Source organism: Ailuropoda melanoleuca, chromosome 10 (genome assembly GCF_002007445.2).
Source record: "Ailuropoda melanoleuca isolate Jingjing chromosome 10, ASM200744v2, whole genome shotgun sequence".
NCBI lineage: Eukaryota > Metazoa > Chordata > Mammalia > Carnivora > Ursidae > Ailuropoda > Ailuropoda melanoleuca.
In genome coordinates, this window is record NC_048227.1 from 25,032,847 (window position 1) to 25,050,350 (window position 17,504).

The window sequence follows — 17,504 nt, forward strand, 5'->3', positions numbered from 1 at the left end:
AATCCTAGCAGAGTGAGCGGAAGGCTCGCTGCCACCCCCAAGTGCGAGCTGGGCTGGGGCTGCCTGAGATGGGGCCCCGCTGCTGTCACAGCCTCTCGGGCTTCAAGATCTTCTCACGGCCTCACTCTGCAAGTCCACAGCCACTTCCTACACAATAATCACTACTCAAATTGAAGTCCACATTCAAGTTCACCATGTCGCTCCCCAACTTCAAACCCACTAAAAGTCTCTCACTGCATTTAAAATACGATGTGAGCTGCTTTTCCGGGCCTTCAATCCCTCTCACGATCTGCCCCATCCTCTCTCAGGCCTCCCCTCTACTGCCTTTCCTCTCACTCATGGTGCTCTGGCCACACTGGCCTTGCTGCTCCTTGAGTGTGCCCAGCTCCTTCCTGGAGCCTCAGGGCCTTTGCACATGCTCGTCTCGCTGCTTGGACTCCTCCAGATCTCCCCATCACTGGCTCTTTTACAGCTTTCAGCTCTACAGTTACCTCCTTAGAAAAGCTTCCCAAATAAATCATCCCATTGAAAGCAGTCCCATTGGCCGCTTCAGCCCTCAGCAATGATATGAATGAAGTTTTATGTTCTTTATCATACATGCCATTAGCTGAAATGTTTTTGTTCATGTATTTGCTCACTCATTGGCTGACTGCCCCACCTTACTACAATTCCACGGCAACAAGAGCCTGGACTGCCTCATTGGCAATGGCCTCCCCTGCACCTAGTGCATCGTAGCCACTTGGTGATTGACTGTTGAAGGAACAAGCATCTTTTCTGCAAGCCACTAGAGTGGGACTCCCATGGGATGGAGAAATCCATCTGACGGCTCAGCCACACTGCTACCTGCTGAAAGCCAGGCCCTGAGCAGAGGCCTGGGGCTGTGCCACCATGAGGGGGATCCCTTGCGGTTCCCTTTCCTCTTGTCCCATGTGACAGTGTTTGCCTTAAAAACTATTAGGACTTCAGGAAAAAACTGCAAACTACAAAATTTGAGGCTCCCTGCACCACACACTGTTACTCTGCCAGAGATCTGGGCGTTCTCACATCAAAGTTACCAGCCCTCCGGTAGGAACCCTCACAAATCACTAGCCACAGAGTGGCCACCCTCATCTATCACTGACAGAAGGGCCCTGTGACCCAACGGCTGGCTGATCAACAGGGACAGCCCAGCCACCAGGCATCCATCTCGTTAATGGGACGTTAATGTCTTCAATTGGCCGCCTGGGCCCCCAGCACAGAATCCAAGTGGGGCAGCGTCTAATTGCCCCCTGACGCTAGTAATTTATGTAGGCGGCTCCCCTGGCAGCTTGGATCCAGCCAATCCATTCGGATTCTTAATTGAAAATGGTGGCTTCACAAGAAACCCCAGTCCGCAGGGCATAGCTCAGCCAGGTGGGGCCATGGGCAGCTGGGAAGGGACTGGAATGGACCGTATAAGCAGGTGGGAAACTCCCCCCACCAGCCTCCGCCCCCCACTCCCCGCCCTTTAAGATGCTCCGTATTCTAAAACTGGACTCTTCGTCCCTAACCCAGGGGCCACACTCACGGGGAACGCTAAACTCCAGTATCAGTCACCTCCTTTAGCCACTTGCTGAGACGGGGAAGGCAGCAAACAGGTGCTGAGTTTGGTGCGGGCCAGCCCTAACCGAACTGGACCGTGCTTCCCTTCCTGCAGCGTGCCCTCCCCCCCAGCGCACGCACTCCATCCAGAAATAGTACTCAGCACCTCCAGATGCCACGTGCGGGGAACAGGTAGTGACCAAAAAGGGACACAGTCCCAGCTTTCTTGGAGATAATCAACAAGGGATCAAGATGATTTTGAATGGTAAAGGCTACGAAAATGATAAAATTGGTACATGTCAAGTGGAGAATGGAGTGGTGAGAGTGGGTGGGCAAGGAGGGCTTCTCGGAGGGAGCACCATTTGGATTTAGATCAGAATGACCAGGAAAAAACAAAAACAAAAACAAAAAAGAAGCTAGCCATGTGGAAACATGAGGGAAAGTATCTGAGGCAGCAGGGACGGCACCTGCCAAGAGGCCAGACCAGGTCTGCAGGTACGGCTGATGTAACGAGCGTGGTGCTGGGCAGAAAAATAACTCAAATAGCATCCCGTGGATCCGTGCTCCAGTCCATCTGTCTGTCCACTGGCCCACCTGCCCGCCCGCCCATCCATCCATCCATCCATCCATCCATCCATCCATCCATCCATCCATCCACCCACCCACTCACTCATTCATTCATTCAGTGACTGATCTGAACAAACGCCGGTGCTGGGAACTGGGCAGACAGAAGCGCCACGAAGCAAGAGATTTGTGGCCAGAGAGACCCGGGCTCAATTCGAGCTCTTCCATTTCCTAGCTATGATCCAGAAAATCTCTGGCCCTCCGCAGTCCTCAGTTCTCCAATCTGTAAAAGGGGACTCATGCCATCGCTTCACCAGGAAATTGGTCTGTTACGGTCTATGATTAACAGGTTGAGGGGGCCTCGCTGGCTAGAGTGAAGAGTGAAGGGGAATCTAGAGTCTACTGTAAAACAGACCACGGCTACAGGTCGGTTCGGTCCGCTGATAGCGGCCGCCCTCTGTCTCTGTCCCCTCCGCCCTGTTTAAGATGCTGGTTCCATGCTCGGGGGGCTGGAGGAGCCTCTGTGGGCACAGGAGGTGCGACCTTCTGTGCTCCCCAAGTCTCCTGCCCCTCCATCTCCGTTGCCAAGCATCAGACTGGCCAACGGAACCCAGCAGGGCAGCTGGAAGAAACCATGAAAGTGTGTCAGCGTCTGGCCTCCCACCTCGGAAAACTGGAGCCTCCCGAAGTCACTGGGCGGGCTTGCGATCTTGAAGACCTTCTTTGGCATCACCCATGTCTCCAGGGTCTCCAGTTTGCTCACGGCCAGATTGGTGGCGTGATGCTTGATCAGAAAGCCCTGGAAGCGGTCCGCAAGGAAGTAGAGGTGGACAGATGCCGGGTGGCCCGTCGGGTAGTACCTGGAACACACACACAGCCTCCCATGAGCTCGGGGTGGGGCCCGAGGCGCACAGGCTCACAGCACAGCATGCTGCCCCCGTCCCTGTGGCAGGCCCCGTTTTATCCCGTGCTGACCACGGGCCTTTGCACCATCTGCAGAAGCTGTTCCCCGTGCATCCCGGATCCCAGTCACCACCGACTTCCTGGCTGATTATCAAAGTCAAACCTGCTGACTGTACAAAAGCACAATAAAGCAAATAAAAATTATTACTTCTGACGCTTCTTCCCATAGAGGATGTCAGCTCACAGATATTTATTGATCCTCCGGTGCCAGGTACAAGGAAGGGCCAACGGCACAACGATGCCATCGTGATGGATTTCCTCTCAGCCTGATTTTCTATGCATACATTTGCATAAATCTTACATGCTTCGGATCATAATATGCATAATGGTTCTATCCTGTTTTTTGCTTCATAGTATTTCCCGAGCATTATCACGTCTTTGAAAAGTCTCTGAAAACATGACTTTTGTGTGTGTGCACACGCTACTCTGCCGTGTGCAGTGCCGTGTTCCATAGTGCAAGTTCATCACTGGATGCTTCACAATTACTATTTTTTTTTTTTTTGGCCATCCTAAACGATGCTGCATTAAACATCTCTGAACAAAAATATTTTGGGGGACGTCTCTCTCATCTCCAACAGGCTCTCATGGCTGCTGTCCACCTTTATCAGAAAGGTTGTACTGACTTATGCTCTCACTGTCCTACCAGCAGCACTGGATCTTAAAAATTACTGCCCACCTGAGACACACACTCACATACAAATAGGCAGTTCGTGAAGATACACGCCTTTGATACCCCAAGTCTTGCTGGCTGGAAGGGGCAGGGAAGCTAAGCAGAGGTCCCCCCTGAGCAGGCGGGGAGCCGACTGGGGAAGGCTGCGGACACCCCAGCGCTTTGTCCTTCCTACGTGACATAAGAGTTGCCAGCTTCGGCAGGGTGTAAATTGCACAGCACTTCACAGGTGCTTGTGGCCCCTTGGGGACAGAGTCCCTCAAATCCCTGTCCCCCTTGGCCTTCCTTCCCTGTGGTTCCAGTCAGGAGCGTGCGCCTTCATGTCCAATGATACTGGCGAGGGAAGCCGCCTGCCTGTGTCACTGCCTTGTTATCCAATGCGTCCTGGGCTCCGAGAAGAAAAAGCCCGCACTGTCCCGGGACTGTTCGCCGGGCGTTCCTGGCGCAGGCAAACCTGCTTCGGGTCTGGACTTCGGGAGCCGACAATCCCCGCCCCCACTCCAGCCACCAGACTGTGCCACAGAACTTTCTGCTGGAAATGCTTGCCTTCTGTGCTGTCCCATCCAGGAGCGACCAGCCCCTGGTGGTTCCTTGTGACTCCTGAGCACCTGAAATGAGGCTGACTGAGCAACTGAAGTTGTAATCTTAGTTAACTTAAGCCTGAATGCCCGCTTGTGGCTGGTGGCGATGGTGGACAGTGCAGGCAAGAGTTGTGGAAGGGTCTTGTGGTGGCCTACATTCATGTCCCTGGTTCTTCCCCTCTCCTGTCTCCAGGCTCTTTTCCAGCTCACTCTACACGTCTCCATGCACCTCGGCAGCCTCGCTCTCCCTCTTGATCTGCAGAATGTGGTGGAAGGGGTCATGCGGGTTCTAAGCCACGGCCTCCAGAAGCCTTGCACGTTTCTACTTGCCCTTCTGGCTCTTTTGTGACCACCAAGACAGCGTGCCTGAGTTAGCCTGCTGAAGGCACAGCCACCCCAGCTGTCCTAGCTGGAGCCATCCTAGATGTGGTAACGACTGTCGGCCAAGAACAACAGAGGCCCCCTGGCCTGACCTGCAGCTGGCTGCAGATGCAGGAGAGACGCCAGCGGAGACCAGGACGCTGCCCAGCTCACCCACCAACTTGAGTGCTGTGTCAACACTTATCAATGAAAACACTGATTCGTGGCTTGTTACACGGCATCGTTGTGATAGATACGCCGTCACTGTTTGTTCTGTAAGGTGGGTGGGGTCAGTGAAGGCCGACAAAAAGCCCAAGAGCTTGTCATCGGAGTCAAAACAAGAAAAACTGCCAGCATCCTGGTCCAAGCCACCATCGTGCCTCACCAGGACCTTTCCAGGAGCTGCCTTACTTATCCCCTCCTACTTTGTCTACTGTAACCTGTTCCTAGTAGCCATATCCACTGTCCACTGCTTAAATATGAGTAGTTTTTTTTTTAATGCTTATGATAAAATCTAAACGCCCCATCTGGTCTTCAAAGCCCTGCCTCTTTCTCTAGCCTCATTTTGTCTCCCTTTGCCCCAAACTCCCACCTTCTAGCCACATGGATTTTATTTTGGATTCCTGAACGTGCTAAAAGCTCATTTCTACCCCAGGGCCTTTGCACAGGATATTCTCTTTGCTGGGGATGCTCTTCTCCTTTTCCGTTGCGTGTCTGGCTCTGTATTACCATTCTGCATAACTCTTACCACCCCAGAGAGATCTTCCTTGACCACTGAATCTTAAGTTGCCAACTCATTGCTACCACGTGGCTTTACCTTTATCCTCGGCAGAGCCTTTATTCTTATTGATCTTTTGCTTTTCCTAATGTGTGCTTAGGTACTGTCTTTACACTAGAATGGGAAAGCCTGGAACTCAGAGGCCTGGTCTGTCTGGTCACAGCTGAGCGCCCAGTGCCTAACAGAGCCTGACACATGGCAGATGCTCAATCAGTACATGTTGATTGGGTGAAAATTCTAGAAGGATTTCTCTTAACTTTTGCTTCTAAAGTGCTTGTAGGGCACAGGTCACCCAGGACTGAATACAAAGTCCTCCGATACCTCCTCTTGACTGAATACGGTACTTAAACCATTAAAACGAAAACAAGAGGTAGTTTTAATCAGCCGCGAAACAATATAACCTAAAGGCCGCCACAGACGCATCCACTTGGCTCAAAGGTGTCTTTCTTACTTAAATAATGTGGGCATTGAAAAAACCAGATTCACACAAAAATCTGGATTTCCAATTTCTCTTGAAAACTCAGGAGACGCCTTGGCAACTTCAAGTCTATCAATTCCCTTAGGGCAAGAATGTGCTGGAGCTCAGAACCAGGGCCCTGGGGGCTCCAGACTGGCATGGTCAGCCCACCATGCAGGGGTGAGCAGTGTCACCTGCCACCGACCTGTCCCCCGGCAGCATTTGAGTTTGAGTGCCTGTATTAAAATACCAACAGCCTTATCTCTGGACAGTGGCTCAAAAGCAAACTTGATTTTTTTTTTGGTTGTCTCAGTCTGCCATTTCGAAAATTTCTGCACTGAACATGTGTTATTTTATAATGAGAAAAAAAAATCAATAAACATTATTTTTAGGAAAGGTTATACTATAGACTGGAAAGACAATTTGCATGAAATGCCCAGAGGAATTGAGACTCCCAAAATAAAGTTTTCACTTGCTATTTCCCCAGAGACCCCCATGGGCAAGAATTCACTCTCTTTTGCCTTTTGGGATAAGGGTCCTTTGTCCTGATTTATTTGCAGGCGCATATCCATAAATGTATCCGCTTTGCCCACAGCAAGGCACAACGGTTCTATTATAGTAAAAAATGAGGCAGAAGCCAAAGGATTCCAGGCCCCGGGCAACTCGATGGCTCATTTAATCCCAAAACAAATACCAGGAGAAAATTTCAACAACCCTAAATAAATTGGGGGTGTCTTTTGGAATTTCGTATATACGGTCATTTACCTTATAAATTCCATGAAGTCTGGGACTACAACTGTTCTTGAATAACATTCACCTCCCAAGTGTCAGGCACTGCGTTACCTAAAGCCACGCACGCAGTGGCTCTGCGGGCAAGGGTTCTGCCCCAGACTAGCATGAGGGGAAAGGATGACCTTGACCCCTGGTACCCCAGCTACCCGCCCTGGGAGTGCTGGAGGGAAGTCTGAGCTACTTTCAACTTGGGAGGGGGAGCCCCAGGAGCTTCACAGAGGATGTGGCCCTGGAGCTGACCTTTGAAGACTGGGGAAGGGTGGGCTGCGCGGGACGTGCAGCTCCCACACCCGGCTCACTGTGGACTGCTCGTGGCAGCTTCATGCTAACAGCAACTGAGACATCCACGGTGACGTGCACTTACTGAGCACTTCGCAGGTAAAATACTGTTAAAACAGGGATAATAATAACAGTAATACCTAACTCATAAGGCAGTGTTTGAAGATGGTCTCCGTTAAAACTCTCACCACCGTATGCCATGAGGCTTATTATTACTGCACCCATCTTACAGATGAGGGAACTGAGGCAAAGAGAGATTAACGGCTTGCCCAAGGAGAACAGGTAGTAAAGTACGGTCCTGGGTTCCTAACCCACACTGGTCTCCCTTTAAACCAGACTAGAACTTGCCGGGAGAGGAGAGAGGTCTGAGGCCAGGAGGAGAGAATGAAAGGAAGCCAGCTTGCCACAGCCCCACAGCGCAGCTGGCTATGCGCTGGCCACTGGCCACTTTGCCATGTTTGTTGGCTTTTAGGGAATGAAATGGTTCCTCTTTCCTCCTCCTTCCACTCCCCAGAAGAGGGAAGAGCAGGGCAAGGAGAGACACCAGGGGAGGTCTCAGTGTAGATTGATTGTTCAAAAAAAAAAAAAAAAAAAAAAAGGTTTTCTCTTTGTAGTTAAAAGAGGGAGATGGGATGAAGAGGAGAAGGGGAAACAAGAAAGAGAAGGAGAGTGATTAGTGGCACTTCTGGGAATCCATCCTAGGGAAATAATCAGAAAAGGGAAGGGAAAAAAAAAAGGCTTTTGCACAAAGATAGTCATCAAAACGTTATTTACAATGGTCCATTACTGACAGTGCAACAGGAAAGGGCTGGATGAGGCAAACTCTGGAATTTCTGCTCAGTGGAATCCTTGCGGGCATGAAGGGGGATCATTATCATTAGGGAAACTGCACAGTAGCACGGGGAGAAGGGGGCTAATATTATAATGCCAGATGAAAAAACAAATTCCTGTTGCAATTATGTAAATATCTGCAATGCATATGCTGGTAGAGATGGAAAGGCACACAGAATGACAAGGGCTGGTTGGCTTAAGGAAGGAGGGGGAGGGGACGATGGTGAACTGCTCCCCTACTTTCCCCTCTTCTTTCCATATATTCTAGAACACTCTTTCTTGAAGTGTCTACTGGTACCTGCTAGTGGGGGGTGAGATGATTCTAAGGGATACGTGAACATCTTAAATAACAGGTCTCATTTTAACGATGTTTTCGGTTGTATTTTTAGGTATGCCAACATAGTATGGTTGTGTTTTTAAAAGGAGCCTTTATTTTTCAGAGATAAGTACTAAAATACTATGGCTCAGATGAGAGGTCCTCTGGGGTATGCTTCATTCAAACTGATCTGGGAGGAGAGGTAAGTGGGCAAAAGCAAAGAGGAAATCGCCTTGTCCTGGAGCTACAAATCGCTAGAACTGGGTGATGGGGGTACAGGGTCGCACTTGACTATTTCGTCTACACTTGACATTTTCTGTAAAAAAAATTAAACACACAAAAGTTCTGTATTTTCATGGTTCCCTTCCATCTAAGGCAAACACGACTGTTTAATGTGGGGGCAGAAAGCTTCCTTCGAAGACACACAGACTTCACATAAAGAACGGTGCACCACCAGGACGTGATTATGGGAACAGGAGACTCGCTGTTCTGCAAAAATAGTCCTGGGACCATGGCTTCGAGTGGACGAGCTCGGGCCACAGGGATGGTTTGGGTGCTTTTTAGGTCCGGGGAGACAGGAGAAGCACGCGGGCCCTGAACGGGCAGAGGTCCCCACGTGGCGCCCTCCTCCCGCGCCCTGGTGCCCTCCCTCCTCGCCCTCACCCTGCCCCTCGGGCTCACCGGCAGCTGTTCTCCCCCTCCACGTGCAGCGACGACTCAGCCCGTCGGAGGCCCAGGCGGGCGAAGGAGTGATACAGGGTGAGCGCCACATCGCTCAGGCTGTGGGTGCCGTCCGGCTCATCGTACACATTCTCCCAGTAGGAGCGGAGGCCCGGGGTGCCCGCAGGGTAGTTTCCGTACAGGTAGTAGTCCAGCTGCCCGATGATCTCCTGATTGACCACAGCTTCGAATTTTCGGGCAAAGAAGGTGGGCCTGGCTGTCTGCTGTGCTCCGGGGGCGGGTGGATAAAAAGAGCAATGTCAGCAAGCAGGGAGGGGGGAGGTGGCGGGGAGGGTTGCTTAGGAGCAGGGCTCTGCAGCCAGGCTGCCTGGATCCAAATGACACTTGCTCATCTCTCTGCCCTCAGTTTCCTTATCTGCAACGTGGAGCTGAAGAGAAGTGCATCGGGACTGAGTGAGTTAACGTCTAGAGCATTTAAAGCCGTGGTGCGCACAGAGTCAGCATCATTTAAATGTGCGTTAAATAAATTACATCCTAGATGTTTATAGCGGAGCTGAATCTCAGAAATCATTTAGCTGGAGGTCCAGGGCAAATACAGCCTACAGATACATTTCAGTTGTCCAGCAGAGTGTTTTAAAATTGAATTAGCTGGCAAGAGTTAAAAGGCACCAGAGTTCACAGAAACAACTTCTGGCTTCCCTTTAAGCAGAAATAGACCTGGCCGCCCCAGGCCCGTGTTCCCATCCGGGAATGACTGGCTGAAGCTGAAGGGCAGCTGCCCCTGCAGATGGTCAAGGATGCTTCCACTCACCTCAGTCCCCACCACTCCCTGTTGCCTCCTGGCCATTGCTGCCGATTTAGTGACTCACAAGAACATCCCAGATGTACTGGTCAGAGGCCCTGTGAGGGGGGCTTAGGAATCTAGATTCTTAACAGGTTTTTGGGGGATCCTCTTGCTGAGGTTTGAAGAAATGTGACACGTGAACTGGGGCTGCACACCACCACCCACTGAATAGCTTTAAAAAATCCAGATTCTGGGGGTGCCTGGGTGGCTCAGTTAAACGTCTGACTCTTGATTTTGGCTCAGGTCATGATCTCAGGGTTGTGCGATTGAGCCTTGCGTTGGGCTCTGCGCTGCCTGTAGAGCCTGCTTAAGGTTCTCTCTCTCCTCCCTCTGTCCCACCTCCCCTCCCTATCTGGAAAAAAAAAAAAAAAAAGAAAAAGAAATTCAGGTTGTGGAGTCTCCCCAGGCCTACGGAGTCAACACCTCTGGAGATGAGGTTTAGGAATGTGTATCCAAAAGTTTCCCAGGCGATCATGAAGACCACTTATGTAAACCCAAGTTTTCAAGAAAACAGAGGCCCAGAGAGGGAAAGGGACTTATCTGAGGTCACACAGCAAGGTAATGGCAAAGCCAGGATTAAGATCCGGGGTTGAGGATAAACTAATAAAATACGGGGCTCCCTGTTATCTACCAGCTCATATACTCATGCCTGGGTGGGGACCCACGAAGGGCCAAGAATAATTATTTCCAGTTTGCAGCTACTCAGCTCTGCTGTGGTCCTGTGAAAGCAGCCACGTAGTAAATGCAGCCCTGGTAAATGAATGGGTGTGGCTGCTTTCCAAAAACCCTTATTTACAAAGGCAGGCAGTGGGCTGGATTTGGCCCAGGCGCTGTAGTTTGCTGACCCCCGATCGAGGGAGGGCTATGGAAACAATGAAAGCACAGCCCCTCCCTTGAGGAGCTTAGGGTCTAGTGTCTACTGACCTTAAATCGGGTCTGGCACGGTTTTCACTGCAGTGAATTAGTAACAACACAGTGACAATAAAAACCACTGAGCGCACACTCTGCAGAGCACTGCGTTCATGTCGCCACCTCGAAGTCTTCCACCCACGCTGCAAGGCAGGCATGGTGACTCCCATTTTACGCATAAGGAAGCTGAGCTCAGAAAGAGGAAGTCATACATACAGACTCTCACGTCCGCAGGATCTGAACCCAGGTCTGACGACTCAAACCCAATCTCTGCTGCCTCGTCCTAGGACTGAGCTGCTGCGCAAACATTCTCACTGTTCCTCCGAACAACCCCTCGCTTCCCTGCTTCACGAACCTTGGGGTGGTTTACGGATAATATTTAATAATATTCTGGCCTTCTCTGTGGTGCAGGGTCAGTTCAGTTTCCTTACATTAGCGCTGAAAAGAGACCACTTGGGTTCAAATCCTTACTCTGCTACTTTCTAGCCATACAGGTCTTTGGGGAAATCACGCACGGCCTCAGCTTCCTCATCCTTGAAATGGGTGTAATCACATAGGTACTGAGGATAGAGTCTGGCAGACAAGGTCATCTGCTATTATGATGTGACTACTGTCATTACCCCTTGAAGCCTGCGACAAGAAGCTTCTAGATCTTCATGTTCTGGGGGCAAGAGAAGTGGACGCAGGGGCTGGGCAGCCTCCTCTCTCTGCCTGTGAGTCTTTATTCACAGCTGGATCTTCTAAAAGGGCACGTTTCTATATTTACCACTCTTCTTCGAACAAGAACGCCAAGTTCCTTACAGGCAGAAGTTTCTTGAGTAGAGATGTCGGGGGATATTCGGGACCTTTGTTTACCGTGAAAGAAATAGCTGCGAGCACGTGCGAGGTCTCTGTGTTGGCCAGTCTTTACCAGAGACCACGATGTCCCCGGGAGGCTCGGTGTCCCGCCCAGGAGCAGGGCTCCCAGGAGCCACTCGGCTGCTTGCTCTAAATGAGGAGGGTCCTTTGCCTGGAGGGCAACAATTGGTCCTCTACAAAAGTGGGAATCTTTTTTTTTTTTTCCTTCTGAATAGGTCACATACTCCCCCTGCTACCCTCTTTCTGCTCAGCGGATCCTTTCTGCACGGACAAAGGTGTCAAATGTCACCCAAGTTCATACCTAAATTAACATGGGTTTGAGGAGGTCCCTGGGTAGCTCTCAATCTGCCACCAAAAACAGGCCTAAAGAAATACTTATTGCAGCAACCGCTGACAGGGGTGCGAGATGTCGGGTGGGCACCTGCAGGGAACCCGAATAATGAAAGGACGCCCGCTGTGTGCTCTGCACCTGTGTAGGCACTAAACCAGGGTGGCCGCGGGGTCTGGCGGAAAAGGCCCAGGTCTGCAGCTGGACGTACCTGGGAGGGACCCCCAGCCCTACCACTCCACTGTGTGTCCACGGACAAGAAAGTTAGCCCCTCTGTGCCTCAGTTTCCCCACCTGCACAACGGGGATGAGGCCTACCCCAGGGAGGTCAACGCCCACAGAGGGCCTGGCACAGAGCCCGGGATAGAACGGAACCCTATCCCTGTGCTTCTCAAACATAAGGAGCCTCCCTGGAGAATCTTATTTCTACGCAGATTCTAACCGAGCCGTGTGGAGCAGCAGAGATTCTGTACCTGTAACAAGCTCCCTGGCCAGGCTGATGCGGATGGTCCATGGACCACATGCCAAGGAGCCAGGCTCAGAGACTGGAAGCTCCATTTGGGTGGCCTGTGCCCTCCCTGGACGGTTTTGTGATGTGCCAGAGTGAGTCCGAGGGGCACTTTGCCTGGGTTATCAACCTGCCCTGTGGCTCCCGCCCGCCCTCTGGGCGAGCGCTTGGGGAAGAAGCATACCCTTTCCATGCGGTGGCTCTCGTGACCTCAGAGCAATGGTTTAACCATTCTGGGGCATTCTGTCTGTGCTCTTGGCAGCACGGGCCCGGGCATGGTGGAGGGGAAGAGGAGGAAGAGCCTCAGGGTGCTGGCCTAGAGGGAAGAGGGGCACTCACATGGGATGGAAAGAGGCTGCCATCCTGAACAGGTCTGGGGACCAAGGCGTCCTCGGGGCTCACGGAAGCAGGTGGAGCCCTGATCCACCCCTGCCTTGCCCTCTGCTCTTCCCAGAACCGTAGACGGCCAGGCCGCGCAGAGAGACCGTGAATGCTTTTACCTCCTGTTCCTCCGTTAGGTCCACAGAGCACGCTGTTTGCCAAACCTGGCTGCTCACCAGAATTTTCTGGAATCTAACATGTTAAAATAAAAACTCCTGGACCTACCTCACCAGAGACCAGCAATTCTTCACTGGGGGGTAAGTGTGCCCCTAGAGAACATCTGGTGATGTCTGAAGACACTTCTGGTCGTCACCACTGGAGCGTGCTCCTAGATCGAGTGGCCAGAACCTGGGGGTGCTGCTGACCACTCGACAAGGCGCCGGACGGTGCCCCCCGCCAGATGATGACCCAGGCGCCGTGTTAAGTGCTGAGGTGGAGAAACTTTGCCCTGGGTACACTCAACTGTGGACCCAGAAACACATTCTTAACCCACATTTCGGGGGACTGACTGAAAGGCAGCACAGAGAAATGGACGTGGAAACATACATTGGCCTGTGTGACCTCCAACAAGTTTTTTGACCTTTCTGTGCCTCAGTTTCTCCATCTCTAAAATAGAGTAACAGTAACACTATCTCTCTGTACCCGTCTAAGGTTGGGGGGGCGAGGTTCATGGTCAATATGGGCAGAATGGTTAGAACTGCTCTGGTCGGAGGAAGTGGCCCCCTGGTCATGCTGTTTGGCCGGAGTCGAGGGGGCGGGGCCAGCAGGCTCACCTGGAAGCGGTGGAAGTCCTGTGGCTTGAAGTCGTTGGGCGAGCAACCGCACCAGTCCACGATGTGCTTGTATTGGCACTTGCAGCCCAGCTTCCGGTTCCAGTTGGTGATACGCAGGTTGTTGTCTACCATGGTGTCGCAGTGGGGGCTGTTCTCCAGGACCGTGTGAAAGAAGGACTGCAGGGGAGAGAGGGAAGAGACTGGTCTGAGATTTCCTCCAGCCTCCCTCCCCAGTACCACGTGACTGTGCAGGGATATCTCTCTCTCTCTGCAAAGGGGGTCAGCTGCCAGTCTGGTCCCACTCACGGCACAAGGGATGTTTTGTCCATTGGGGTTGAATTATGCTTGGAAAGCCAACGCTCTGGGCCTATCTTCCCCCCGGCAGTCTATGGTCTGATTTCAAGATGTTTCCTATCATTCAGGACATCTTCTGTCTGCCTGGCAGAGAGGAAAAGTCCCTCCAGTCACGTCCACACATGGGAACCAGAGGAAACATGGTGACAGTTTTCCAGAAAACCCTGGGCCAAAAGGGCTCATGCTTTGCAAATGGCCAGATCTGAAACCAAAGGGATTCCAGTCTGAGATATCTTGAGAACAAAGACTGATGCTCTGGAATTTCACCCCTGGGTAAGGGAAGCCAGATCCATGGGTGAATCAGTCCCAGGGCTGAAAGGTGTCCCAGGCACTGCTCCCGCTTCAGCCCCTGGAGCTGGACTCTAGCACAGGGAGGGGCGGGCTAGGGCCGCCTGCTGTCCGTGGTGCTGAACCAGGCTCCATTGGTCTCTGCTAATCCTAACTCTTGGCCTACCTCTCCTAAGAACCTGAGAAGCAATGCTGAGAGTGGAGAAAGAGACCAGGGAGGAGAGACATGGTTTGAAAGATAGAGAGAGAGATAGAGAGAGAAAGGGACAGACTTCTTTTTGGAAACTGTTTTATGACAACCCCAGATACGAGGCAGATACCTTCTCCCCTGCTCTCTGCTCCCTAGGGGAAGCTTTTGGGGGATACGTGTTTGCCTGTAACAAATTTATGGCTCAGCCTTTGGATTTATTCTCAGATGGTTTCCTGGTGGTGGTCTGCGAGAAGGGAGGTCAAGGCAGGGATGCTGGAGTGTAAAGTGCCTGTGTATGCTGGGGTGGGGTTGGGACAGAGCCAGCATCAGGATGGGCATCTTGATTAAAACAGAGCCCCAAATAGTCTATTCTCAATGGGTGGATGGGCAAAACGAGGCTCCACCCACCACCCCCAGCTTCTCTTCCTGTGCTGCTAAATGACATATGCCCGAGAACCTGGATTTTAAGCTTGAATGGCCTACAAGCCCACAGAGGCACATATTCTCCATCAAGTGGTGGGGAAAAGTTTCCAATTACCAATTGCCCTGTGTCCTTTCATAATGATACAGAAATTCCCCACAAGATAATGGATGAGGTTATCGGCATTGAGAAAAAAGGTGATTTTTGCTGAAATAGGATTAAAAGATGATTACCAAACGTGTGCAGAATAGTAAAACTGGACCCCGTGATGACAAGCCCATCATCCCCCTGGAGTGACATGCGTGGTCAGCCTTACCAGCTTGGCACTGCCCCAGATGCTGGTGAGGGATGCGGGAACCATCAAATGGGGTATGTTGTCTTGTCTGGCCTAGAAACACAGCCTGAGCCTGGGGCACCATCAGAAAGAAATGGTCGTAGACCACTCACAGGACATGTCACAGGCTCAAGAGAGGTGGAGCCAGCTCTGGAGTTTTCTGAAGTCAGAAACTGGGATGAAAGTGAACTGGAGGTCAGTGCAGGTCTGAGAAGAAGGCTGCTGACCTGTCAGTGGCAATATTTCAGAACTGGGTCCCCACCCACCTCCGGATGGAGCTGAGGACAGCTGCAGAATGGTCTGCAACCTTATGTCAACTAGGCTTCTGCAACGGAGGGGACGTTTCTGTCTCATCCAAACTACACAGGTCGAAATCTTAGCCCCTCAATGTGACAGTGTTAGGTCATGAGGGCCTCTGAGAGGTGATTAGACCAGGAGGGTGGAAACCTCATGAATGTGATTTGTGCCCTGACAAAGGGGCCCCAGAGAGCTCCCTCATCCCTTCTGGTATATGAACGGTTGGTGCGTAGTCTGCCGCCCCGAACAGGGCCCTCACTAGAACCCGACCCTTCTGGCACCCTGACCTCACACTTGAAGCTGTTAGAACTATGAGAAGTAAATTTTTGTTGTTTATAAGCCACCTACTCTGTTTTACTTTGTTATAGCGGGCTGAACTAAGACACCTTTCCTGCACAGAAGTCTGAAAAGTGGTGACAGGCTCCCTGGAGCTTTTCAAATGCTTCTAAAAGTCATCAGGAAATGTTGAGTACGAATGGCTGTCAGTATGGAGGCTAGCGCAGGTCCAGCAGAAACCCTGGCTCTCTGTCTTTGGGATCATTGGAATTTCCATTTGTGAATGATGAGGCCAACACTACTGTCTATCTGTCAGGGAATGATAGACAAATATTCAAAATTAAAAAAAGGTTTTCTTCATGTTGAAAAAGTGGTTATTACAGGATTGGTGACTGTGGAGGATCTGTCAAAAGTAGATGTGGGTGTGTCCTGAAAAAGCCAGCATATACAGTTGCACAGGCTACGCACTGTACAACTCTAGTGGGGCACCATCAACACGGCAGGTAGGAGAGGTTTCTTTTTATAAAAGTTTTCTGGAAAGTGGCAGTGAAGTGTCTTGTTCTAACAAAATCAGTATATCATGATGATTTTTACAACCAATGGGAGCCAAATGTCTTGAAGAAGGACTGCCTTTTCTACTTCGCACAAACATACTGTGTGGACTGCTGGTAGCAGTGTCGTGTGTCTGTCTATGCCATACACCCTCCACGCAGACCGGAGGGGGCCTGGGGGCCTGCTATGACAGCAAGGACCCTGGTGGCTGATGTACTCCTCCATCTTCATCTGGATGTTTGGAGGACTATGTATTGGACTCAGGATCGCTTTGCCAAACCTTCCGCAAAAATTCAGCTTCCGCGTTGCTCCGAAGGCTAGAGCCAGCTCCTACCCTGCTCGGAGACGTTTGCCCCCCACGCTCACCTCGGCAGGAAGCAGGGTGTAGGAGTAAAACCGCTTCATCTTGGTCACCAGATCATCTGTGGAGAACGTCACATACTCCACAAACTTCCGGTTCAGCAGAAACCAGTCCGAGCCTCCGTCCACAGCAATGCCCTCGGGGATTCGCCGGTCCCCCAGGCGCCACATGTGGGCGTCACACTCCAGGAAGAGCCGGTCCAGACCCTGCTTTCGGATGAACCTGGGAAAGACAAGTCGACCTTCAGCCCCAAGGTGCACGGAATCCAAATGAAACAGCACAATCATGGCAATAAAAGCATGCACTGGGCACTTACTGTTATGCCAGGGATGGAGCCGGGGAGGGGCTCCGTGTGAAGTCTGTCACTTGATCTTCAGAAGTGAGGCAGGTCACTATATCCCTACGAGGTGGGCATTGTCATTATGCCCATCTTACCGCTGAGGACCCTGAGGCTTGGATGTTCAGGGAATGCGCCCGGCACAAGAACAATGCAATGATCATCTAGTTCCTCCTTTGTGGAACTTCTGGAAATCCCCTTTCCATGCCACGAATGCCTTGGCAGTCGGGAGACTGCAGCCGCTGGCTGCTCATCTCGGGATCATGCTCTTAAAAGCACACCTCAAAATATGTAGGATTACTAAGTATCTTTTAAAAACACCAAAGTTCCGATCGAGTATTTTGTGTACTTTCGGATTCACACATTAAATACAGGATCACAAAAGATTTTTAAAAAACACCGAATTTATGATCATGTGTGTGTGTGTTTTTTTTAACACATGAGATAACATGATCTTGAGGCAGGTCTAATAACTACTGTAATTTTGCAGAAGAGGTGAGCGTAAATGATACTTAGAGGCATACACGCAGCCACAACGTGATATGAAAATTTGTAATTCCTAAGAGTTACCGCTAATCCTGTTGTGGTGTGTTACTTCTGTTTAGCTGGGTTTTAATTAGAGTTTAGCGAAAGCAAAGATAATTTTCTTCCCAAAGTTATGG

General features: G+C 51.1%; 1 protein-coding gene across 1 annotated transcript in view; it reads right to left on the reverse strand.

Moving 5' to 3' along the window:
- XYLT1 (xylosyltransferase 1) overlaps positions 1-17,504 on the reverse strand; it is a 77,304-nt gene that overhangs the window by 13,539 nt on the left and 46,261 nt on the right. Inside the window, exons 3-6 of the mRNA XM_034670320.1 lie at positions 16,511-16,727; positions 13,433-13,609; positions 8,833-9,095; positions 2,789-2,984 (exon numbers count right to left, since the gene is read on the reverse strand). Coding sequence (XP_034526211.1) covers positions 2,789-2,984; positions 8,833-9,095; positions 13,433-13,609; positions 16,511-16,727 — 853 coding nt within the window. The remainder of the gene's footprint in view (positions 1-2,788; positions 2,985-8,832; positions 9,096-13,432; positions 13,610-16,510; positions 16,728-17,504) is intronic.